The sequence below is a fragment of the Grampus griseus genome (assembly GCF_964374135.1).
Source record: "Grampus griseus genome assembly, chromosome: 1".
Classification (NCBI taxonomy): domain Eukaryota; kingdom Metazoa; phylum Chordata; class Mammalia; order Artiodactyla; family Delphinidae; genus Grampus; species Grampus griseus.
In genome coordinates this window covers 166,017,914-166,044,374 of record NC_139017.1, presented here as the reverse complement: position 1 = coordinate 166,044,374, position 26,461 = coordinate 166,017,914, and the positions used below count along the sequence as shown (strand labels likewise).

At 38.4% G+C, this 26,461-nt stretch overlaps 1 protein-coding gene across 2 annotated transcripts in view; it reads left to right on the top strand.

Annotated features, from left to right (window-relative positions):
- The window catches only part of ZBTB40 (zinc finger and BTB domain containing 40), an 80,722-nt gene that overhangs the window by 28,172 nt on the left and 26,089 nt on the right, over nucleotides 1-26,461 (top strand). Inside the window, exons 2-5 of one of the 2 annotated variants that reach the window (XM_082656189.1) lie at nucleotides 7,085-7,854; nucleotides 8,331-8,464; nucleotides 22,380-22,572; nucleotides 23,174-23,331. In XM_082656189.1, coding sequence (XP_082512315.1) covers nucleotides 7,158-7,854; nucleotides 8,331-8,464; nucleotides 22,380-22,572; nucleotides 23,174-23,331 — 1,182 coding nt within the window. In that variant the 5' untranslated portion in view covers nucleotides 7,085-7,157. The remainder of the gene's footprint in view (nucleotides 1-7,084; nucleotides 7,855-8,330; nucleotides 8,465-22,379; nucleotides 22,573-23,173; nucleotides 23,332-26,461) is intronic. The other variant, XM_082656190.1, reaches the window with a different exon arrangement.

Genomic DNA, 26,461 nt, shown 5'->3' with positions numbered 1-26,461 from the left:
TGGATCTTTTGCCTCTCCATATAAACTTTAGAATCAGTTTGTCAGTATCCACAAAATAACTTGCTGGGATTTTGATTAAGATTGTGTTGAACTTATAGATCAATTTGGGAAGAACTGAAATTTTGACAGTACAGAGTCTTCCTATCCATGAACATGGAATATCCCTCCATTTACTTATTTTTTCTTTGATATCTTTCATTAGAGTTTTGTAGTTTTTCTCATATACATCTTGTATGTATTTTGTTAGACTTATCCTCAAGTATTTTCACATTTTTAATTTCTTCTTTGGGGGTGCCAATTAAATGGTAATGTTTTCATTTCAAATTTGACATGTTCATTGCTGATAGACAGGAGAGTGATTAAGTTTTTTATATTTACCTTGTATCCTGCAGCCTTGCTGCTATTGCTTGTTATTATTATTATTAAATTTTTTGTCAGTTCTTTTGGATTTTCTACATACCTCATCACAGTCATATCATCTGTGAACAAAGACTGTTTCGCACCTTCCTTCCCAGTCTGTATACCTTTTAGCTGGGAATTCCAGAATGATACTGAAAAGCAGTGGTGAAATGAGACATCCCTGCCTTGTTCCTGATCTTAGGCAGAAAGCTTCGACTCTAATGTTAGCTGTTGGTTTTTGTAGCTGTTCTTTATCAGGTTGAGGAGGTTCCCCTCTATTCCTAGTTAGCTGAGAGTTTTTATCATGAATTTTGTGGATTTTTTCAAATGCTTTTTCTGCATCTATTGATATGAACATGCGATTTTTCTTTTTTAACCTGTTGTTATAATGGATTACATTTACTGATTTTCAAAGGTTGAACCAGCCTTGAATACCTGGGATAAATCCCACTTGGTCATGGTGTTAAATTATTTTTATTATTGTTGAATTTGATTTCCTAATATTTTGTTGAAGATTTTGGTCTTTGTTTTTCTTATAATGTCTTTGTCTGGTTTTGCTGTTAGTGTAATGCTAGGCTCATAGAATGAGTTAGGAAGTATTCCCTCTGTTTCTATTTTCTGGAAGAGATTGTGGATATTTGATATAATTTCTTCCTAAACTGTTTCGCAGAATTTACCAGTGAACCTATCTGGGCCTGCTGCTTCAAGTGTTGGAAAGTTATTAATTATTGACTCAGTATCTTTGATAGATTAGGCCTATTCAGATGTCTAGTTCTCCTTGTGTGAGTCTTGGCAGATTGTGTCTTTCAAGTAATTGATCCATTTCATTAAAGTTATCAAATTTGTGGGCATATTATTATATTATTCCTTTTTTATCCTTTTATTGTGCATGGGATCTGTACTGATGTTCCTTCTTTCATTTCTGATATTAGGAATCTGTGTTCTCTCTTTTTTCTTAGTTAGCCTGGTAGAGGCTTATTGTTTTATTGATCTTTTCAAAGAGCCAGCTTTTAGGTTTGTTTTTTTTTCTCTTGATTTCCTTTTCTCAGTTTCATTTATTTGTCCACTATTTTCTTTTTCTCCTGCTTACTTTGGATTTACTTTGTTCTTCTTGTTTTAGTATCCCAAAGTGGAGGCTTAAATTATTGGTTTTAGATCTTTCTTCTTCTCTAATGTATGCATTCAGTGCTATAAGTTTCCCTCTAAGCACTGCTTTTGCTGCATCCTATAAATTTTGATAAGTTGTATTTACATTTTCATTTAGTTTAGAATATTTTTGAATTTGTCTTAAGATTTCTTCTTATGTGTTATTTAGAAGTGTGTTGTTTAATCTCCAAGTATTTGGAGATTTTTCCAGCTATCTTTTTGTCATTGATTTCTAGTTTAATTCCATTGTGGTCTGAGAACAGAGTGTATGGTTTCTATTCTTTTCAATTTGTGAAAGGTAACTTATGGCCCAGAATATGGTCTATCTTGTTGAATGTTCCATGTGATATTAAGAAGAATATGTAATATGCTGTAGATGAAGTAGTCTATAGTCAATTGCTTGATGGTGCCATTAACTTCACCGATGTCCTTACTGATTTTCTGCCTTCAGGCTCTATCCATTTCTGATAGAGAGGTGTTTAAAGTCTCCAACTATAATAGTGATGCACCTATTTCTCTTTGTATTTCTTTCAGCTTACCTTACATGTTTTGATGCTCTTTTGTTAGTTGCCTACACAATAAGGATTATTATGTCTTGTTAGAGTATTGACCCCTTTTTCATTAAGTAACTCCCCTTTATCCCTAATATCTTTCCTTACTTGAAGTTTGCTCTGTCTGAAATTAATATAGCTCCCCTGCTTTCTTTTGATTACTGTTAACATGGTATATCATTCTCCATGCATTTATTTTTAATCTATATGCAACTTTAAGTGAGTTTCTTGTAGACAGCATCAGAGTGGGTCTTGTTTTTTGATCCACTCTGACAATCTGTCTTTTAATTAGTATATTTAGAGCATTGATCTACCATATTTGTTAATGTTGTCTGTATGTTGCCCTTGTTCTTTGTTCCTACTTTTGTCTAACATACTTTTTCATTCTTTTGTAGTTTTAATTGAGCATTTGACGTGATTCCATTTTCACCTCTTTTTACCATATCAGTTATACTTCTTTTTAAAACTTATTTTAGTGGTGTCCTATAGTTTGCAATAGATTTACAACTAATCTAAATCCACTTTCAAATGACACTGTACCACTTCACATGTATTATAAGTACCTTATAATAATAATAACATAATCTTAATCTTTCCCTTCTCTCCCTTGTATTATTGCTGTCATTCATTTCATTTATACATAAGCATATAGAATTGACCCTTGAACAATGCAGGAGTTAGGGACACTGACCTCTGGCACAGGGAAAAATCTGCATATAACTTTGTAGTGAGCCCTCTGTATCTGTGGATTCAACCAACTGCAGATTACGTGGTACTGTAGTATTTAGTGTTGAAAAAATCCACATGTAAGTGGATCTTCACAGCTCAAACCTGTGTTGTTCAAGGGTTACCTGTATAAACATAAGCATGCATAATCAAATACATTGTTGCTGTCATTATTTTGAACAAACTGCTATCTATGTCAGTTAAGAATAAAAAATAAAACTGCTATCTATGTCAGTTAAGAATAAAAAATAAAACTGCTATCTATGTCAATTTTTGTTTTACCTTCACCTATTCATTCTTCAGTGCTATTCATTAGTTTATGTAGATCCATATTTCTGTACTTTATCATTTCCTTCTCTCTGAATAACTTCTTTAACATTACCTGGAAGGCAGGTCTACTGGCAGGCAAGTCCCTCAACCTTGCTGGTCTGGAAAGTATTTTACATTCACTGTTAAAGGAAAAAATTTCAGGGTAGAATTCTAGGTTGGTAGTTTGTTTTCTTCTCTCAACATTTTAAATATTTCACTCCACTCTTCTCTTGCCTGCATGGTTGTTTGAGGAGAAATTAGATGTAATTCCTATCTGCTTCTCTGAAGGAAAGGTCCTTTTTCCTCTGGCTTTTTTCAAGATTTGTTTTTTAAACTTTGATTTTTCTATAGTTTGAATATGATGTGCTTAAGTATAGTTATTAAGAGCATTTATCCTGCTTGGGGTTCTGAGCTTCTTAGACCTGTGGTTTGGTGTCTAACATTAATTTGGGGAAATTCTTAGTCTTTATTGCTTCAAATATTGCTTCTGTTTCTTTTTCTCTTCTCCTTCAGATATTCCCATTGCACATATGTTTTACCTCTTGTGGTTGTCTCACAGTTCTTGGATATTGGTTCTGTTTTTTTCAGACCTTTTTCACTTTGCTTGTCAGTTTTGGAAGTTTCTTATTGTTATATCCTCAAGGTCAGAGATTCTTTACTCAACCATATCTAGTCTACTAGTAAGTGCATCAAAGGCATTCTTTATTTCTGTTACAGTGTTTTTAACCTCTAGCTTTTCTTTTTCATTCTTTCTTAGAATTTCCATCTCTCTGCTTACATTGCCATCTGTTTTTGCATGTTGTCTACTTTTTCCTTTAAATCCTTTATTAATCTTTTTTTTTTAATTCCTTGTCTGATAATTCCTGACATATCTGACTGTGGTTCTGATGCTTGTTCAGTCTCTTTGAAGTGTGTTTTTTGCCTTTTAGTATGCCTGGTAGTTTTTTCTTGAAAGGGAGACATAAAGTACTGGGTAAAAGGAACTGTGGTAAGTATAACTATAGTGATGGGGTGGTAAGATGTGAAGGGAGGAAGTGTGTTTTATAGACCTATCATTAGGTCTCAGTCTTTTGGTAAGTCTGTGCCCCTGGACTGTGAACTTCACTGATACTTTTCAGTCTCCCCCTCCCCACCTCCTTAAGTGGTACAGGATGGCTAGAGTGGGCTGACGTTGGGTATTTCCTTTCCTCCAGTTAGGTTAGACTCTGGTAAAATAGTTTCTTCTGATACTAGGCCTTGTTGAGAAGAACAGAATCCTCTGTCATATTTTAAAATGGTTACTTTCTCCTTCCTCCTGCCAGAAGCAGAAGGGAATTTTCCCCCAGTATTCACTTGAGTACCCAGTAGAGCTCCTGGAGTTAAAACTCACAAAATTATGACTCTGTCCCTCTGGAGTTTTTAACTCTCAGACTTGTCCACCCTGAGCCTCCATCAGTTCATTAACTTAGGTTTAGTTTTCCTATTTTGGCACTGCTTCCCATGGATTTCTCTTGGTGGGTTTCTGCTCTGAGAAGTTGTGATTCTCTGCCAGTCTCTCCAATTTTGGGAGCAGTAGTTTTGCCCTGTGACCTCACTTCTCTGACAGAGCTAAGAAGAGTTGTTGATTTTTCCGTCTGTTTGCCTTTTTACCTGCCAAGTTAGAATGGTGACTTTTAAGCTCCTTCCATGCCAGACCAGAAACCTGGAAACCAGAACTTGGAAATATTTTCATTTTTATTTTTATTTGTCAGTTTCAAATGTGGGAAAATAAGGAATAGTGGTGGAGTGGAAAGGTAACAAAGGCAACCAATGTTATTTTGACAAATGTCAAAGACCATGTGACTTTCCTGCTTAAAGCCCTTCAAACCCTTCATTGACTCCTCATTGTCTTTAGGATAAATCCAAGCTCCTAAGCATGGCCCATGTATCTTTCTGTGGCCAGAACCTCTGCCTGCCTCTCCAGATTCATCTCCTGACACTCCCTGTCCCTTTCTATATGTTCAGTATCACTGAACTCCTTATAATCCCCTCCTAAACCTCCTTCCTGCCATGTGATGTTTTCTTATTTGTGTGCCTCACGCAGGCTTCCCTGCTTGGAGTGCCTTTTTCTTCCACTCTTTTCACCTCATCAGTGCCTGCTCACTTATTAAGGCAGGTTAGCTGTTAGCTCCTCCACAAAAACCTTACTGTAACTCTTGGATATCCCTATTCCCCAAACTGGGCTTCTAAGTACAAATCTCTATCATTACATTTCCTGCCATTCATTTATTCATTCCACCAACTAACCAACAGTGTTTGTGTTAGGCAGAATTTTAAGCACTGGGATGCAGCAGATGATGAAAAAAAAAAGTTCCTTCCCTAATGGAGTTTATATTCTAGTGAAGGGGGGTACATGATAAGTAAGTAAAAATATGTGTCAGTAGGCTATGATAAAAAATAGAGTAAGAGGGATGGAATGTTCTGTGGTTGGAGAGGAGGTTGCTATTTAAAGAACATGGTCAGATTTGATTAAATGTTCTAAATCATTAAAAAATAAATAAAATAAAGAACATGGTCAGGGAAGACCTCGTTGATCATGTGGCCATTGAGCAGAGTCCTGATGGGAGTGAGAGAGTGAGCCATGCACACATGTGAAGAAACCTACAGGTGAATATGCTTAGGGTGTTCCACAATCAGCAAGGAAAGCGTGGTGCTTACAGCAGAATGGGTGAGGGGGAGCGAGGCAGAAGATGAGGTTTTAGAGCTAATGACAGCCAGAGTAAGAATTTTGGCTTTTGGCTTTTACTCTGAGACCAGGAACCATGGAGGCTTTTGTGCAAAGTGACATATATGGCTATGTGCTAAAAAGATCTCTCTGACTACTGGGTTGAAGATAGAGTAGGGTAGGGGTAGGGCTAGGAAGGGGTGGAGGCATGGGGGACCAGTTAGGACATTGTTGCAATATCCAAATAAAAGGTGATGGCGGCTTGGGCTGACCAGAGTAGAACCAGTGGAGGTAGTAATAAGTGATTGGATTTTGGATATATTTTGAAGGTAGAGCCAACAGGATTTATAAAGGATTGGGTAAGGGATATGAGAAAAAACAGGAGTTAAGGATGATTTCTAGGTTTTTGGTCTGAACAACTAGAAGAATTGTTCTGTGAAGAATTGCTGTGAAGTGGGGAAGATGGCAGGGGAGTTTGGATTTAAGTTTAAGAAACCTAACAGGCCTCCAATTAGAGATGTTCAATAGGTAGTTGGAAGTGTGCGTCTGCAGTTCAGAGGAAAGGGCTGAGCTGGAAATACAAATCTAAAAGCTCTCAACATTTAGCTATTTCAAAGGTATGGAATCAGATGAGAGAGAAGAAGTGAGATGACAGTCCTGGAGCACAGCAAACTTTAGAGGCCAAAGTGATGCAGAGAACCCAGCAAAGGAACCAGAGAGCGCAGGATCAAGTGAAAAATGCATTTTAAAGGGGAGGGAATGACGACCTGTATTCAGGGCTGCAGATAGGTCAAGTAATATGAGGACATTGTATTATAAATCTGTTTATATATATATATATATGTCTCCTTCATTTGGCTGAGAACTTGAGAGCAGAATGCATTTAGCAATATAGTCACTTACAGCTTTGAAATCAGTGAGACATGGGTATGCCACTTAATGGCTGTTTTTCCTTAAGCTGGTTCTCTCAGTCTCTTTGAGCTTCAGTCTTATGTATAAAATGGAGAGGATACAGTACTTTTCCAGTGAGTTTTTGTGAGGATCAAATGAGATCATCCAGATGACACACTAAGCATAGTCCTGTTCATGCAGTTAAACCCATGCCAGTTATTATCATGATTAATTCAGTATACCTGGCACAGTACCCCTTCCTGTTCAGCAGCATTTGCTGAATGAACCAGTGAATTGCCTGTTCATTTTCATATTTCATTCAGGGCATTTCCCTGTGTGCTTATGAAGTATTAACATGGCATTTTTGGGGGTTTTCCAGGATCTAGTGCTGATCCTCACAAAGTGATTCTGGAAGAAGAGAGTAAAGGAAGTCCTCAGACAGAGCTGATGCGATGGAGCTTCCCAACTATAGCCGGCAGCTGCTGCAGCAGCTCTACACGCTGTGCAAGGAGCAGCAGTTCTGTGACTGCACCATTTCCATTGGTACCATTTACTTCAGGGCCCACAAACTTGTCCTGGCTGCTGCCAGCCTCCTGTTCAAAACCCTGCTGGACAACACAGACACCATCTCCATCGATGCATCTGTCGTGAGCCCTGAGGAGTTTGCCCTCTTGTTAGAAATGATGTACACTGGCAAACTACCTGTGGGCAAACACAACTTCTCCAAAATCATCTCCTTAGCCGACAGCCTACAGATGTTTGATGTGGCTGTTAGTTGTAAAAATCTTCTAGCTAGCCTTGTAAACTGCTCTGTTCAGGGTCAGCTGGTGAGGGATGTCTCCACACCATCCTCAGAGTCATCCAGGAAGGAGTTGGAGAAGCCTGAAGTAGAAATCCTTTCCTCCGAGGGTGCTGGAGAGCTTCATTCTTCCCCGGATGTTTCCACCCCTCCAGGGGGCCCTGTGAAAGCCGAGGTGGGGGAAGTGATCCAGACGGTTGTGCAAGAGATGAGTGTGGATCCTTCCGCTGCCCAGGGGATTCAGGGGAATGCAGACACCCCAGTGGAGACTCCTCTGACAGCTGAAGATTTTTCCCCTTCTCCTGTTGTACAAACCTTTAGTGAGGCAAAGGAAGCAAGCCCAGAATCAGGTAATATTCATTTAATAGTTGTTTTGTAATCTGTCCTTCTGTTGTCAGTTACTAGATTCAGTGATCTTTATGATTTTTTTGTTTGTTTGTTTGTTTCATTGATAAATTTATCAAAGATCACTGTTAGATTGGAAACCAAAATCCAATGCAATACTTGTACTAGGGTATTCTTCTTTTAAAAGTGTCTGTGGTTTTGAGTGTTGCAAGCCTGAAGATGAACCACAGAGCAGAAAAGCAGTATTGAAATAACCATGTACCATCTTTGATTCTTACCCGTTATTTTAACTAGGATGATGATGGCACAAAGGAGGAAGCTATTAGAGATGCTGTTTGCTATTACTCATAACTGATACATTAGCTGTTTTGTTTACAAATGCAGTACATGACCTAAAGGTTCTCAGACAGCTTAAACTTTTAAAAATTATTTCAAGTAATCAATCACTGATTTTTTAAATTTTGTTTTGTTTTACATTCAGAGTATGAGGGGAAGCATTACCAGCTGAATTTTCTTCTAGAAAATGAAAAAATCTTCTCAGATGCACTCTTGATTACCCAGGATGTTTTAAAAAGACTAGAAGAATGTTCAGAAATTAAAGGTGCACAGAAGGAGGTAGGTACCATGAGTTTTATTTGTTTGCTGGTTTAGTGTTCTCAGGATAGCAGATCAGTTATCAGGATCTCAATTTTTTTCAAACTTTAAATTTTTTTTTTTTTGACATTTATCCCCTAAAGGACAGTCATGCAAAAGTGCTAGGCAAGAGACTTTCAAAACGAAGTTATATTTTGATCACTAGGTGGATCCCAGCTTACAACCGGTTTTGATCCAGGATACTTAACTGAGCTTACCATTTCCTCCTGATTAATCAGGAATAAAATGGGGCAGAAGGTAGTTATGGATAACCCCAAATCAGAGATGAAGTAATAAAAACAAAAAACCAAACAACAATAAATACTCAAAACATGGTACGAAAAGGATTTAATATGGACTTACACAGTAAATTGCATCGTGTTTAGGAATACAGTGGTCATTTTCAGACATAAAAACAATAATGGTGAACATTTATTGAATTCTTACCTTGATACACTTGGTATCAATACATATGTTATCTCATCTAATCCTCACAAAAATCATTGAGGTGGATACTATTTTATTATTTTTTATCACTGTTTTATGGATGAGAAGAACTGTCTCAAAGAGGTGATGTAACTCGGCCAAGGTTGCAGAGCTCATAAAACTAAGCTCTGAGCAAGAATTCAAACCTAAGCATTCTGACTTTAGAGCTCTCCTCTTACACATTGAGTTACTGCCTCCCAAAGGGATAAAAATGATGCGTGTATGTCATGTATGTATAAAGGTACATAGGCATCACCTGACAGAAAACTGTCAAATGGTTATCATGCTCTATTTCTTAGCTGACGTTTTCTGTTTTTTCATTATCTCAGTGAGGTGCATCCCCACCTGTGGGCTCCCTCACTACCCAGTTCCTCACACCTGGTGCTGTAGGGTTGACTGCACTGCCACTTTAGGACTCCCTTGCTTCCCCTTTCTTCCGGCCATGCTTCCCATTCTGAGAGGTGCTGGCAGAGTGAGCGGGCACTGCCCCTGTAGTCTTGCTCATCTGACTGAGGGGTTAGTGTGGGGAGGCCTCCCATGTTGCTGTAGACAATTTAGTGTCTGTTAGTTACTTTTTTTTTTTTAAAGGGAGGTTGCAATTTTAATTTTTTTTATTATTTATTTATGGCTGTGTTGGGTCTTCGTTTCTGTGCGAGGGCTTCCTCTAGTTGTGGCAAGCGGGGGCCACTCTTCATTGCAGTGCGCAGGCCTCTTACTATCGTGGCCTCGCTTGTTGCAGAGCACAGGCTCTAGACGCGCAGGCTCAGTAATTGTGGCTCGCGGGCTCAGTTGCTCCGCAGCACGTGGGATCTTCCCAGACCAGGGCTCGAACCGATGTCCCCTGCATTGGCAGGCAGACTCTCAACCACTGCACCACCAGGGGAGCCCTGTTATTTACTATTAATCCAAGCAATAAATGCCTTCTACTATTTAAATAGTTCCCTGATTCATAGCAAGTTACTTTTTAAAAAACAAATTCAAGATCAAGTATTTACTTTAACCATGGTCTATCGACAGTTGGCTCTAAATTGTTTTTTTGAGAGATAAGCTGTTTACAAGACTGGGCTGACCCTGATGACTCTCTTAGGGGAGGTTTCAAGTGGTAAATCCTTGATACTCTTTGTACTGATTATGCTGAAGGACATTATGGTTTTGTATTTTTGCACTTGGATGTTCTCTTAGCTGTTCAATCCATCATTTTGTCACTAGTTTGCTACCTCGATAGCTTATAGACACACCTCTTCATTTTCTCTCTTAAGACTTCCTCTCCACTTAACTTTGGTTACAGAGGAGCAACATCATTCCTTAGATCAGCAATACTCAAATTATTAGTGTCACCTCTGTACTAACTTAAACTGTGCCTTATGCATTTTTTTCCCAACACGTGTACCTAAAAGTGTCTGGCACATACAGGTGTTCAAGAAATGTTTGCTGTACAGGGATTCATTCAACATTTTCCCCCCACTGCTTGTCCTAATCATTTGATGGCAATAACGTTAATAGTACTTTGCAATAACACTGATTCACTGTTGCTGATCATTATAGGCTTATGTTATTTCTTCCTCGGTTTTAGAGGTCAGAGTAAGAGCACTACAAATCACTTGGTAGCTATATTTAAAACTGATTCTGTTTTATTCTATAATAAATTGTTCAGCTACAGAAAGAAAAAAGGAAAAATACTTTAAGAACGTAAGATTAAATTAAATATAGAGTTGGGGAGGTACTGCTTTGTATGTAGGCCCTGTACTTCTCTCTTTCTCTCTCACTTTATTTTAGACAGCTTGAGGTATGATTGATGTACAGCAAATTGTACATATTTAAAGGTTATAGTTTGCTAAGTTTTGAAACCTGAAATCATCATCACAATCAAGATAGTGAACATAATCATCACCCCTAAAAATCTTGTCACATCCCTTTGCAATCCGTCCATCCTGCCCCTTTCCACTTGCTATTTTCCAGGTAACACTTGTCTGTTTTCTCTCTCTCTAGATGAATGTGCATTTTCTAGAGTATTTTATAAATGGAATCATATAATCTGTATTCCTTTTGGTCTGGCTTCTTGCATTCAGCATAACTATTTTGAGGTTCACCCAAGTTGTTGCATGTTCATTCCTTTTTATTGCTGAGCAGGGTCCCATTGTATGGACATACCATTTATTTATCCAGCTCTACCATTTACTAGTATTGTTAGCTTCAGCAGCTTAATACCTGAAAGCCTTAATTTCCTAATTTGTAAAATTTGGTAGTGTTATCACCTACATCATAGGGTCATTGTGAAATTAATTAAGCTTTATGTAAAACTCACACTAAAACGGCAGGCACATAGAAGGAGCTCAGTAGGTGACGACTGCTTTTGTTTGCTGATACATTAACTCAGTATTTTTTTAAAATTTTTTATTTATTTATTTTTAACATCTTTGTTGGCGTATAATTGCTTTACAATGGTGTGTTAGTTTCTGCTTTATAACAAAGGGAATCAGCTATATGTATACATATATCCCCATATCCCCTCCCTCTTGCGTCTCCCTCCCACCCTCCCTATCCCACCCCTCTAGGTGGTCACAGAGCACTGAGGTGATCTCCCTGTGCTATGTGGCTGCTTCCCACTAGCTATCTATTTTACATTTGGTAGTGTATATATGTCCATGCCACTCTCTTACTTCATCCCAGCCTACCCTTCCCCCTCCCTGTGTCCTCAAGTCCATTCTCTATGCCTGCATCTTTATTCCTGTCTTGCCTGTAAGTTCTTCAGAACCATTTTTTTTTAGATTCCATATTTATGTGTTACCATACGGTATTTGCTTTTCTCTTTTGGACTTACTTCACTTTGCATGACAGTCTCTAAGTCCATCCACCTCACTACAAATAACTCAATTTTGTTTCTTTTTATGGCTGAGTAATATTCCATTGAATATATGTACCATATCTTCTTTATCCATTCATCTGTCAATGGACATTTAGGTTGCTTCCATGTCCTGACTATTGTAAATAGAGTTGCAATGAACATTGTGGTACATGTCTCTTTTTGAATTATGGTTTTCTCAGGGTATATGCCCAGTAGTGGGATTGCTGGGTCATATGGTAGTTCTGATTTTAGTTTTTGAAGGAACCTTCATGCTGTTCTCCATAGTGGCTGTATCAATTTACGTTCCCACCAACAGTGCAAGAGGGTTTCCTTTTCTCCACACCCTCTCCAGCATTTATTGTTTGTAGATTTTTTTGATGATGGCCATTCTGACTGGTGTGAGGTGATACCTCATTGTAGTTTTGATTTACATTTCTCTAATGATTAGTGATGTTGAGCATCCTTGCATGTGTTTGTTGGCAATATGTATATCTCCTTTGGAGAAATGTCTGTTTAGGTCTTCTGCCCATTTTTGGATTGGGTTATTTGTTTCTTTGATATTGAGCTGTATGAGCTGCTTGTATATTGCAGAGATTAATCCTTTGTCAGTTGCTTCGTTTGCAAATATTTTCTCCCATTCTGAGGATTGTCTTTTCGTCTTGTTTATGGTTTCCTTTGCTGTGCAAAAGCTTTTAAGTTTCATTAGGTCCCATTTATTTATTTTTGTTTTTATTTCCATTACTCTAGGAGGTGGCTCAAAAAGGATTTTGCTGTGATTTATGTCATAGAGTGTTCTACCTATGTTTTCCTCTAAGAGTCTTATAGTGTCTGGTCTTACATTTAGGTCTTTTATCCATTTTGAGTTTATTTTTGTGTATGGTGTTAGGGAGTGTTCTAATTTCATTCTTCTACATGTAGCTGTCCAGTTTTCCCAGCACCACTTATCGAAAGGCTATCTTTTCTCCATTGTATATTCTTGCCTCCTTTATCAAAGATAAGGTGACCATATGTGCGTGGGTTTATCTCTGGGCTTTCTGTCTGTTCCATTGATCTATATTTCTGTTTTTGTGCCAGTACCATACTGTCTTGATTACTGTAGCTTTGTAGTATAGTCTGAAGTCAGGGAGCCTGATTACTCCAGCTCCATTTTTCTTTCTCAAGGTTGCTTTGGCGATTCGGGGTATTTTGTGTTTCCATACAAATTGTGAAATTTTTTGTTCTAGTTCTGTGAAAAATGCCATTGGTAGTTTGATAGAGATTGCATTGAATCTGTAGATTGCTTTGGATAGTAGAGTCATTTTCACAATGTTGATTCTTCCAATCCAAGAACATGGTATATCTCTCCATCTGTTTATATCATCTTTAATTTCTTTCATCAGTGTCTTATAGTTTTCTGCATATAGGTCTTTTGTCTCCTTCGATAGGTTTATTCCTAGGTATTTTATTCTTTTTGTTGCATTGGTAAATGGGAGTGTTCCCTTAATTTCTCTTTCAGATTTTTCATCATTAGTGTATAGGCATGCAAGAGATTTCTGTGCATTAATTTTGTACCCTGCTACTTTACCAGATTCATTGATTAGCTCTAGTAGTTTTCTGGCAGCATCTTTAGGATTTTCTATGTATAGTATCATGTCATCTGCAAACAGTGACAGCTTTACTTCTTCTTTTCCAATTTGGATTCCTTTTATTTCTTTTTCTTCTCTGATTGCTGTGGCTAAAACTTCCAAAACTATGTTGAATAATAGTGGTGAGCGTGGACAACCTTGTCTTGTTCCTGATCTTCGTGGAAATGTTTTCAGGTTTTCATCATTGAGAATGATGCTGGCTGTGGGTTTGTCATATGTGGCCTTTATTATGTTGATGTAAGTTCCCTCTATGCCTACTTTCTGGACGGTTTTTTATCATAAATGGGTGTTGAATTTTGTCAAAAGCTTTCTCTGCATCTGTTGAGATGATCATATGATTTTTATCTTTCACTCTGTTAATATGGCTTATCACATTGATTGATTTGCGTATATTGAAGAATCCTTGCATTCCTGAGATAAACCCCACTTGATCATGGTGTATGATCCTTTTAATGTGCTGTTGGATTCTGTTTGCTAGTATTTTGTTGAGGATTTTTGCATCTATGTTCATCAGTGATATTAGCCTGTAGTTTTCTTTTTTTGTGACATCTTTGTCTGGTTTTGGTATGAAGGTGATGGTGGCCTCGTAGAATGAGTTTGGGAGTGTTCCTCACTCTGCTTTATTTTGGAAGAGTTTGAGAAGGATAGGTGTTAGCTCTTCCCTAAATGTTTGATAGAATTCACCTGTGAAGCCATCTGGTCCTGGGCTTTTGTTTGTTGGAAGATTTTTAATCACAGTTTCAATTTCAGTGCTTGTGATTCATCTGTTTGTATTTTCTGTTTCTTCCTGGTTCAGTCTCTGAAGGTTGTGCTTTTCTAAGAATTTGTCCATTTCTTCCAGGTTGTCCATTTTATTGGCATATAGTTGCTTGTAGTAATCTCTCATGATCCTTTGTTTTTCTGCACTGTCAGTTGTTACTTCTCCATTTTCATTTCTAATTCTGTTGATTTGAGACTTCTCCCTTTTTTTCTTGATGAGTCTGGCTAATGGTTTATCAATTTTGTTCATCTTCTCAAAAAACCAGCTTTTAGTTTTATTGGTCTTTGCTATCATTTCCTTCATTTCTTTTTCATTTATTTCTGATCTGATCTTTATGATTTCTTTCCTTCTGCTAACTTTGGGGGTTTTTTGTTCTTCTTTCTCTAATTGCTTTAGGTGTAAGTTTAGGTTGTTTATTTGAGATGTTTCTTGTTTCTTGCAGTAGGATTTTATTGCTATAAATTTCCCTCTTAGAACTGCTTTTGCTGCATCCCATAGGTTTTGGGTCATCGTGTTTTCATTGTCATTTGTTTCTAGGTATTTTTTGATTTCCTCTTTGACTTTTTCAGTGATCTCTTGGTTATTTAGTAGTGTACTGTTTAGCCTCCATGTGTTTGTATTTTTTACAGATTTTTCCCTGTAATTGATATCTAGTCTCATAGCACTGTGGTCAGAAAAGATACTTGTTACAATTTCAATTTTCTTAATTTTACCAAGGCTTGATTTGTGACCCAAGATATGATCTATCCTGGAGAATGTTCCATGAGCACTTGAGAAGAAAGTGTATTCTGTTGTTTTTGGCTGGAATGTCCTATAAATATCAATTAAGTCCATCTTGTTGAATATGTCATTTAAAGCTTCTATTTCCTTATTTATTTTCATTTTGGATGATCTGTCCATTGGTGAAAGTAGGGTGTTACTATTGTTGTGTTACTTTCGATTTCCCCTTTTATGGCTGTTAGCATTTGCCTTATGTATTGAGGTGCTCCTGTGTTGGGTGCATAAATATTTACAATTGTTGTATCTTCTTCTTGGATTGATCCCTTGATCATTATGTGTGTCCTTCTTTGTCTCTTGTAATGGTCTTTGTTTTTGTTTTTTGTTTTTTTGCGGTACGCGGGCCTCTAACTGTTGTGGCCTCTCCCGTTGCGGAGCACAGACTCCGGATGCACAGGCTCAGCGGCCATGGCTCACGGACCCAGCCGCTCCGCGGCTTGCAGGATCTTCCTGGACCAGGGCACGAACCCATGTCCCCTACATCAGCAGGCAGACTCTTAACCACTGCGCCACCAGGGAAGCCCTGGTCTTTGTTTTAAAGTCTATTTTTTCTGGTAAGAGGATTGCTACTCCAGCTTTCTTTTGATTTCCATTTGCATGGAATATCTTTTTCCATCCCCTCACTTTCAGTCTGTATGTGTCCCTAGGCCTGAAGTGGGTCTCTTGTAGACAACATATATACGGGTCTTGTTTTTGTATCCATTCAGCCAGTCTGTGTCTTTTGGTTGGAGCATTTAATCCATTTACATTTAAGGTAATTATTGATATGTATGTTCCTATTACCATTTTCTTAAATGTTTTGGGTTTATTATTGTAGGTCTTTTCCTTCTCTTGTGTTTCCTGTCTAGAGAAGTTCCTTTAGCATTTGTTGTAAAGCTGATTTGGTGGTGCTGAATTCTCTTAATTTTTGCTTGTCTGTAAAGGTTTTAATTTCTCCGTCAAATCTGAATGAGATCTTTGCTGGGTAGAGTAATCTTGGTTGTAGGTTTTTCCCTTTCATCACTTTAAATATGTCTTGCCACTCCCTTCTGGCTTGCAGAGTTTCTGCTGAAAGATCAGCTGTTAACCTTATGGGTATTCCTTTGTATGTTATTTGTTGCTTTTCCCTTGCTGCTTTTAATATTTTTTATTTGTATTTAATTTTTGATAGTTTGATGAATATGTGTCTCAGCATGTTTCTCCTTGGATTTATCCTGTATGGGACTCTCTATGCTTCCTGGACTTGATTATTTCCTTTCCCATATTAGGGAAGTTTTCAACTATAATCTCTTCAAATATTTTCTCAGTCCCTTTCTTTTTCTCTTCTTCTTCTGGGACCCCTATAATTTGAATGTTGGTGCATTTAATGTTGCCCCAGAGGTCTCTGAGACTGTCCTCAATTCTTTTCAATCTTTTTTCTTTATTCTGCTCTGTGGTAGTTATTTCCACTGTTTTATCTTCCATGTCACTTACCTGTTCTTCTGCCTCAGTTATTCTGCTATTGATTCCTTGTAGAGAATTTTTAATTTCATTTATTGTGTTGTTCATCATTGTTTTATGCTCTTTAGTTCTTCTAGGTCCTTGTTAAACGTTTCTTGTATTTTCTCCATTGTATTTCCAAGATTTTGGATCATCTTTACTATCATTACTCTGAATTCTTTTTCAGGTAGACTGCCTATTTCCTCTTCATTTGTTTGGTCTGGTGGGTTTTTACCTTGCTCCTTCATCTGCTGTGTGTTTCTCTGTCTTCTCATTTTGATTGACTTACTGTGTTTGGGGTCTCCTTGTCGCAGGCTGCAGGTTTGTAGTTCCCGTTGTTTTTGGTGTCTGTCCCCAGTGGCTAAGGTTGGTTCAGTGGTTGTGTAGGCTTCCTGGGGGAGGGGACTAGTGCCTGTGTTCTGGTGGATGAAGCTGGATCCTTCTGGTGGGCAGGACTGTGTCTGGTGATGTGTTTTGGGGTGTCTGTGACTGTATTATGATTTTAGGCAGCCTCTCTGCTAATGGGCGGGGTTGTGTTCCTGTCTTGCTAGTTGTTTGGCATAGGGTGTCCAGCACTGTAGCTTGCTGGTCGTTGAGTGGAGCTGCGTCTTAGCATTGAGATGGAGATCTCTGGGGGAGCTTTTGCCGTTTGCTATTACGTGGGGCCAGGAGGTCTCTGGTGGTCCAATATCCTGAACTCAGCTCTCCCACCTAAGAGGCTCGGGCCTGACACCCGGCTGGAGCACCAAGACCCTGTCAGCCACACGGCTCAGAAGAAAAGGGAGGAAAGAGAGAAAGAAAAAAATAATAAAATAAAGTGATTAAAATTTAAAAAAATATTAAAAATTAAAAAGTCATTTAAAAAAAGTCATTTTTAGACTCAGTCAGTCTTGAAACTCCTTTTTCACTTAATGCCTTATAATATCCTAGTGCCGTGGTCACTTACTCTGACATGAGATGGTTTGCTGTTGATGTTTTAAGCTTAGTTTGCTTAAGTCATGCTTTCAGATAGATACCATTACCCTTGGAAGTAGCTTCCTGAACTGCAGGTGTAGTGTCTCATACAAAGCCATCAGTCTCTAGAACAGCAGTTCAGTATATATAAAAATGATGCACTTGTTAAAACGGTGGATTTGTTAAAATGTACACCTCCAGACCGCATTTCCAGAGTCTGATTCTTACGTTGTGGTAGAGCTTGGGAATCTCCATCTTTAACAAGTTCCCCGTGGACTGCTTTTTTGGTATCTCTAGACTACATTTTGAGAAGCATTGCTGGAGAAGTTAATGGCTTAACAAAATTCTTAATGTATGATGGCAGATGTCACAGTGTCTGTGCTGACAGCTCTCAGTGTTTTGAGTAGCTGCTGAATACGCATTTCCCAAGTGTTATTCTTTGCTTTCTCCTTGATTCAGCAGATATTTACTGAGCAACTGGTATGTGCCAGGCATTGAGCTGGTTGCTAGGAAAATAAACATAAATAAGACTGGATCCCTATCCTTACAGAATGTCTTGACAGCAAAGAAATCCTGCCACGTATGTAATTTTTTGAGACGTGTATACAGAAGTCACCCAACTACAGGAATCCCCAAAAGACTTCAGTGTCGAACGTATTTATTAGAACTGTTCACTTGGAACATCATTCTGCATTTTAGCTACAGTTGTAAAGGTTGTTTGGGGGTTTTGTTTGTCACTGTTCTGTTTATACATCTTTAGCTCCCAGAGAGCTTTGAATGTTTTTTGTTGTTGTTGGCTGTTATTTGGTTCATCATCATAAATTAAAAAGATGGCTCAACGTTAACTATAATCTACACTTAGGTGTGTAATTTTGAGGCCTGTTAAGGCTTGTGAGTGATGTTCTGATTGAGATGGACCAGCCTGCTCCTTTTCTTAAAAACAGATATGAGGTATGTACCTGACCTGGATTGCGTTAAGGGAGGACATCATGAACCAGTGTCCTGATTATTTTATTTCCTGAGATAAATGATGAAAGGTGGCAAAGCCATTCCCTGAGCAGTGATTGCAGCAATATGAGAAGAATCTGGGCAGCTTGAATTGCGTGAAACCAAAGCCAAAACTGATTAAGGAGAAATCTCTTGGGTGCCGGGATGGGAAAGTGGCTTCCCCTTGTCTCTATCTCAGTGTAGTATCTCTTACCATTAGTAAAAGCTGATACTGACCTAAGAGGCTTTCTGGCTGAGCTGAGTAAAACCTGTATTTAAAGGCAAACTTATACTTTTTTACACCTTTTATGTTAGAACTTTTAATTGTCTACTTGCTTTATTCCTAGCTGTGTCCCTGCTTTTAATTAATTGTGTAGATAGCAAGGTGAGTGTTTGACTAGAATAAGGAGATAACTTTTTCTACTATTGATTTCCTTGCTGTTTGATCCACTTTTCACCTAAAGTTCTAGAAAGACTCCCAAAGCTGAAGACCTGGTAGCATCCTTTTTTCCTTCAACTTTGTTTCAAAGGCAGACAACAGTGAAGGCTCTTATGTGAATCTGATGTTTTCATCTGTGTTACTACTTCAGAGGTTTGTCAAGACCTGTAGGTCTGTGTTTTGTGGACTGTGTTCACTGACACAGTATAGGGTAACCTTCTTGAGAAGTGAGTGGATAGGGTTCACTTTACAGGTCTATGAGAGATGAACTTAAGTTGTTTTTTTCAGATCTCCTCTCTGCTAATTATTAAATCTAAGATATGCAGCTATAGCTAGAAGGGTTAGTGGTCTTATGGGAAGGGAATTTCATTCAGTTAAACAAACATTTATTAATCACCTATTGTATACCAGTCTCTTCACTAATCAGTGAGACCAGGAGGAATGGTACAGATTGTCTAGATGCTACCCAGTGTTCAAGTGATGTTGATTCTAGTAAGTCCAATAAAATCCAGTGAAATGGATTTGGTTACACTCGAAGTTTGGGAGATGGAACTGGGTGAAAGGTGTGCCAGATCATTGGAATGAGCTCAGTGTTTCATCAGGGTATTCTGCTCACTAGCCATGCAAACTTGGGCAAGTTACCTCACCTCTCTGACTCTCCTTTAAGTAGTCGTAGTAATGCCTCCAGGATCTGATGTAAGTAGTAAAGTAGATGGCAAGTATGCACGGTATCTGGGATGGTATTGAGCTGTTGTGGTCTGTCTCATTAGTGCCATTGCCTGGCCCTCAGCATTCAGGAAGGCAGGAGCGAACAAGAATATAGTGTAACAAAGACAAATCCGAAGGCAGTAGGCAAATGGTTGGGAAAATAAGTAAATTCAATTAAAAGATCTGAGCGTAAGGGAAAGATTAAATGGTTTTTTCACATATAACAGAGGGAAAGAAAACTGTCCCATCTTTAAACATATTGACCTATATTTCACTCATAGATAAAAGTACTTTGAGTACTTCTGTGACCATGAATTGATACAAATTTATTGAAGTACCTTTAACTCTAAGAATCAAAGGAGTTCCAAATGTCTGGTTAAAGAATAAAACACTGTTTTGGTCCATTTCTTAGAGTTCTGTTATGTGATAGCAATCAGTGAATTCCAGCCTATTGCAATATGTGACAAACTTCTGTTTAGTCAGATCGCCTATTTCAGAAAAGGGCTAACTCCACTGTGGAACCCCAGGCAGCTTAGGGGGCTGGTAGAGTAAGCTACAGCACTGGCTCTGGTGCAGGTCCCCAGTAGGTACTGGAAGAAAGAGCAGAGAGCAGGGCTTTCCAGGCAGCTGTCTGCTCCCTTCTGGCCCTTTCATCAGCCTACCCCCGCTTCTCTTCCCAGATGGTCACCCTGGTGTCACTGCTGAGCAATGAAGTTAACAAATGTTTTAATTTCACTGCTGAGCAGTTCTGCAGAGGAGGAAACAGCAGAGAGGATAATGAGAAGCGCATCAGATGCCACCATTGATGAAAGCTTCTCTTCCCCACTGGCTCAAATGATAATGCCAGACAAATTGGATACTGAGAGAGGTGGATCTGGGGTATTCAGAGAGCTTTGGGGGGAAGAAAACTGGCCTAGGATAGAATGAGATAGCTGTATGTTGTATCAGTTAAGTGCACAAGAGGGAGGGAGGGAGGGAGGGAGGGAGGATAGAAATGGAGAATAAAGAGGAAGAAACAGGTTTAAAACTAAGGACATTAGCAATAGTGGGTCTTTATAAGATACCTACTCCTGTGTTGAACAAATTAGTCTTAAAATTTAGCAGCTTAAAAGAACAAACGTTTATGACCTCACAGTTTCTGTGGGTCAGAAATCCAGGCATAGCTTACCTGAGTCCCTGGCTCAGGGTCTGTCACAGGGCTGTACTCAGGGTGTCAGCCTGGGCTGCAGACATGTCGATGCTCAGCTGGGGAGTGTCTCTTTCTAAGCTCACTCACTGACTGTTGACCGGGGATGTGAGTTTCTTGCCACATGGGCCTCTCTATAGGGTACCTCTCAACATGGCAGCTTGCATCCCATAGAGGAAAGACACTGAGGGAGTCGACACATGGGCAAGATGGAAGTCACAGTAACCTAGCCTCACAAGTGGTGTCCCATTACATTTGCCATATTCTTTTCCTTAGAAGCAAGTCATTAGGTTCAGCTCAAGGGCATGAAAACCTGGAGGCATACTGGGAACCCCAGGCTGCCTACTCAGGTCCCTACTGCTGTCAGGGAAGAGGCATTCTAAAGAGATTTTAGGCCAACTAATAAAAGCAAGAAAGGATGAATAAATGCGACCAAAGAGAATTAAGCATTCAACTTACATTTTTATCTCATTTGTTTATTATTTTTAAAATAGAGACAAAATGAGTTTATCTTATGTTCATGGAAGTTACTTATTCCAATAAAAACTTAATAAGGATTATTAAATTGTGTTTTATCTATGTTTACTTTTGGAGATGACCAAAATTCATAGGAACCTTTTTTTTAAGTTTAACTTAGCTCTCTGATCAGGAAACAAGCTAGAACAAACTCAAGAAATACAAAGTCTAACTCATTTATAATCCTGTTTATTTGGGAGGAGAGAAGGAGATAAAGTTCCTCTAAACAACAATTTTAAACATATAATTACTGTCAGAATATATAATAACTGTCTAGGTGAACTTTGCCAGTGTACATGTTCAAGAGATCCTTTTGTGTTGTGTATGTGGCTGTGTGTGCATGTGTGTGTCTAGAAAACCTTTTTGCTCTCTAAAGACTCTCATGAGAAAATATTTTCTTTTATAGTATCGACACTAAAAAACATCAGAGGTAAGTTGTAGTTTTGCCAAGTAGAAATATAAAGATTATACATAAGACTATACTCATGAAATTAAGTTTCAATTACCAGATTTTTCATTATTGCTGAAATAGAGATATTAATTCTGCCTTCCAGTTGGCATTCCTTCCATTTGTGTGAGAGATGCTCTGTCAGACCGAAGAAAGGAATGCTAATGTTGTTTATTTTACCCCTGGAGTTGTTGATATTTTAATGCTCTAGGTTTTGAAAAGTCATGAAGGGAGTTGGGTTTTGGGCATATGGTGCTGAGACCCATGGAGGATAAGGCACATCTAACAGACACTGTGGCTCTGGATTGAGACAGAGTTCAAGATTAGTGCACTGGTTTTCAGGGTTGTCTTCATAAAGGTGATAGTTAAAGCTATATGTGTGAGAGCTTTTCAAAAGGAGAGTATATAAAGTGAGAAAAAATAAAGAGTTGAAACCAGTCTTAGGTACTGCTTTTGCTTATGGATTTGGAAGAAGAGCCAGTGAGGAAGGCAGAAAAAGAGTGGTCAGAAAGGTGAGTTCTTACCCAAAATGCTTCAGTGTCAAGAAGTCAGAGGAGAATTGTGCTGTAGAGGTGATAGTACCGTCAAATGCCATAGAAAGGTCAAGTAGGTGGGGATCAAACTGTTGAGGGCCCACTTGCCAAATCCAAGGAGCATGGAGTTCTTGTGGCTGGCTAATCTGTCTTTCTGGGCACTTGTGTTCTACAGACCATAATGGGATGTCTTGTGGGTGAAGAAGGACAGTCAGCATTCCAGAGAATCCTGGATAAAGTAAGAAGTGAGAGCCTGGATGTTCAGACTGTCGTGTCCCTGTTGAGGCTGTTCCAAGATTCTAATCCTGCGGTAAAGACAACACTGTTAGACAGACAGCCAGAGGCTGTAGAAGCAGTGCAGCCAAAAGGTACGAGAAACCTTATCCACCTGAGTGACTGAATTTTATTCTGGGCAGATGCTGTAAAGCTTGCTCCAGTGATACATTTCTTCAATGGCTTAGTTATTGTTAAAGTGATTTTCACATAAATTCTACCTGTAGTTCCAGAGACTGCATGTTAATATATACAAACTGAATTTGAGTCTTCATTTCTACCCCCTAGTTAACTAATCTGACACCTTGGAGTTGGAGAATACCATCAGTGTTCTCCTGCCCTTCAGAAAGCCACACATCCAAATCAGTGTTTTGAGTGCCCACAGTGAACTGGTTTGCTGACAGCACTTAAAGGCTGAAGTTTCTCTCGTTTGGGTTAGATACAAAGCAGTGGCCTTGCCAACCAGAGGTTAACCTCTGGCTGGCTTTACAGCTTTGTGTTTCGACATATACATGAAACATTTTTCCTTTCATAGAGTTTAAACAGAATAATAAAGCATTTTCCTCTCCAAAAGGAGATTCTGCATTCGGGTGCTCAGAATTGGCTGAGAATCACTTTACTATTCTGTTAGATCTCTCTTGACAAACCATGCTGTCATTTTCTTCAAATTGACGAGCTTCTCTTGTTCGTCTCTAGCACTTTCTCCCCCAGGGAGCACAGAGGAGGGAAAGACCTTGTCGGTTCTGTTACTAGAACACAAAGAGGACCTGATCCGGTGTGTAACACAGCTGAGACCTATTTTGGAGTTCCTGGAAACGGGCGAGGAGGAATTCCTGACTGGCTCTGAGAAAAGGGTAACTGTCGAGTATCTCTTCCTCCTTTCTGCAGTACTTGTTTTAAACCTCTTTTGTGACACCGAGCACTTTTTACCTTGCAGTATTTCTTCACATACTACATAGTAAGCACCTTGAAGCTCAGGTTCTTGCTTCATACCTCCGTGTATCCGCTACACCAGCTTGCTGAGTGCCTTGCATACTATAGTCAAACATTACATCTTTAGATGCGTGGATGGTTGGATATTCCTGCTCTGACTCCGTGGGATTTTGATATAAAACATTTGCCCCAAGAGTTAAAGTGTTTAGGCACATTTCTAATTGTTATGACACTTTTTACAGAAATGATACACTGTTCATCTTTAGAAAATTGGGAAAACAAGCAGAAAGAAAAAAGTCCAAATCTTCCACCATCTCACCACCCAGAGATGATCACTACTAACATTTTGGAACATGTGCTCCCACTTTTTCTCATTTGAATCATCCTGGGATGGGATTATCATATAGCTTTGTAACTTTATTTTTTAATTGAATATATTGTGAATATATTTCCATACCTACATAAGGATTTTGGTAGCTGCATTGTATTATCTAATGGATATACCATAATTCATTAATTATTTTGGGGCATTTGTTTCTTAGTTTTTGCTATTCAATATTTTGCTATTATAAATAATGTTACAGGGGAACATTTTACACACAAATTGTTGCATACTTCTCAGATTATTTTCTCAGGATAATTTCTAAGAAGTGAGATTTTGGAATAGAGAGTAAAATTTTTCAAGTGTTTGATATATATTGCCAAATTGCCCTTCAGGAAGGTTGTACCAATTTACACTCCCACCAGCCAGCTGCTAAAATCCTCATAAAACTGCTGGCATGACTTCTCAAATCAACTAGATAACTGTATTTGTTGGTGTTATGATTTCAACTTTGTGCTAAAAATATTTTTATATCTGGAAGGAAGGAATAGGGACAGAGAACTTCTGTGGTATCAAACTGTGGGAAGTGGCTTAAATGTTCAGGAGAGAAAATGTTTAGAAACCACTGGTGTGATGGCTGCGTACTGGATTGATAGTGAGGACTGGATCCTAGATTTTCTTCTTCTCGATCTTATATTGCTCTTTTTTTCATATAAAATGGGAAAACCTTTAATCTCAAAATTGTATTTTGCAAATTATGTTTTTAAAAGTTTAACTCTTTTGCACTTCTTGAGAAAGATAATATATGAACAGAATAAGATTAAACCCCTGTTTTCTCCTTAGACTTCAGATTAAGTTTAATTTCAGGCACTCAGTTTAAGTAAGTTGCTTATAGCTCTAGAAATATCTCATTCCTCGTTTAGCGATTTCATTCAATTACTCATTCAAACTTTTTCCTTATTAGCTAGATTGAATGTGTCCTTTGAACTGTTTCATTATCTTGATAAAAATAGCATTTATAGGTAGAGCCCAAACTCAGCCCCATTCCCTGCAGCCAGGCAGACCATGCTGTCTGTTTCTTCTGTCACTTTCAGTTTACTTGACAGAAAGGGCTGAAGCAGAAGAACTTAAATTAGTTGTAAATCACAAAAACACTTCTTAGGATTGGGGTTCCACCAGAGCTTCATTAGGCTACTCTTTCTCATGAAAATTGAAGCAAAATAATAAAGCATGAGTGTAGAGGTGAATGTTGATCGCATAGGCACAGGGTTTTTACACCATGTGGAACATGCTCTCAGGCCTTTTGGAACTTTTTCTCTCTTATGGAATGATGCTAATCGTAGGTACCGTGGCCCTTCTGTAAACATACCTTGGGTTCTGGGGGTAAATAGGCATTTTTTCACTTCAGGATTGGAAACAGATACAAGAATAGTAATTGCTATAGCTGCCATTTATTTATTTATTTATTGTTTACTGTGTGCCAAGTAACGTACTGAGGACCTTTAAAGCATTACTAAATTCTACCCCCGCAGCAACTTTATGAAGTTATGGTTAATACCCTAACTTTAAAGATGAAGAAACAGAAGCTAAGAATGGTAAGCAGCGTACCCAAAGGCACAGCTGCTTGGGGCCAGCATTGGAACCCAGACTTCTAAACAAAGCACATCTCTTACCCACTGTGCATCCTGCTTCCTAATGATATCAATAACCACTATCATTTATTAACAATCACATATGTCCTAGGAGTTTCGCTCAGCTGTACAAATGGCAACTTCATTTTAGAGAATTGTCATACTGACAGTGCAAGAGTTGGTATTATTATCTTCTTTTGCAGATGAGAAGAATAAGGTTTAAAGACTTAATTGCCCAAGGTCACACAGGCCATACATTTTAGAACTGGATTTCAAACTAGGCCTGTCCGGCTTTAAAGTTCATACCCACTCTTTACAGTATCTGGCTGCCTCGTTTTGTATCAGGTTATTGTTTACGAGCTAAGACATAGCACAAAAATCAGTATGATTTTTAGATACAAGCCCTTAAGTTTTAAATTTTAGCTCATTTAGTAGAAATCTAATATATATTAGACCTTAAACAAAGAGAAAGACTATATTCTGTATGGACAAGGTATGTGACAACTTAATTTATAATATACACATGCCTTTCATATATGTAATATAGATATTTCTTTTACATATATAAAAACAATTTGGTTTTATAGCTAAATTTATTATTTTAAAACAGAAGTAATTTGATAATAGCATCCTCTGGCATGCTACTGTGACCATCTGCTTGACTCTTTCTCCGGAGAGCTGGCATTTTCCCAAAGGAAAGTTCAAAATTCAGTTACTGTAGATTACATGTATTGAAATAATCCCCTGCATTATCCACAAGAGCCAAGTTATACATATTTAATTGCAGTCCATTAAGGCTAGTTCTATTGTGATTGGAAAATATCTTTAAAATAACTGTCAGGTGTTTGATTTTTCAACCTTTTGCTGGAGACCTGTGCCCTCTTGACTCAGAAAACCCTCTAGCATACCAGGGAAGAACAAGTGGGTAGAACTGTGGGATGGTGACTGGAGCTGGTGCATGTGGCCACTGGGGAGGAGAGGGCTGGATAATGAGGAATCTGCTAGAAAAATTATCCTGAAGTGCACTTTAAATCTATTATTTTGGAGGCCACAGACAAATGTATGAAGTATCCGGGTATTCAAATTGCAATGCAAATA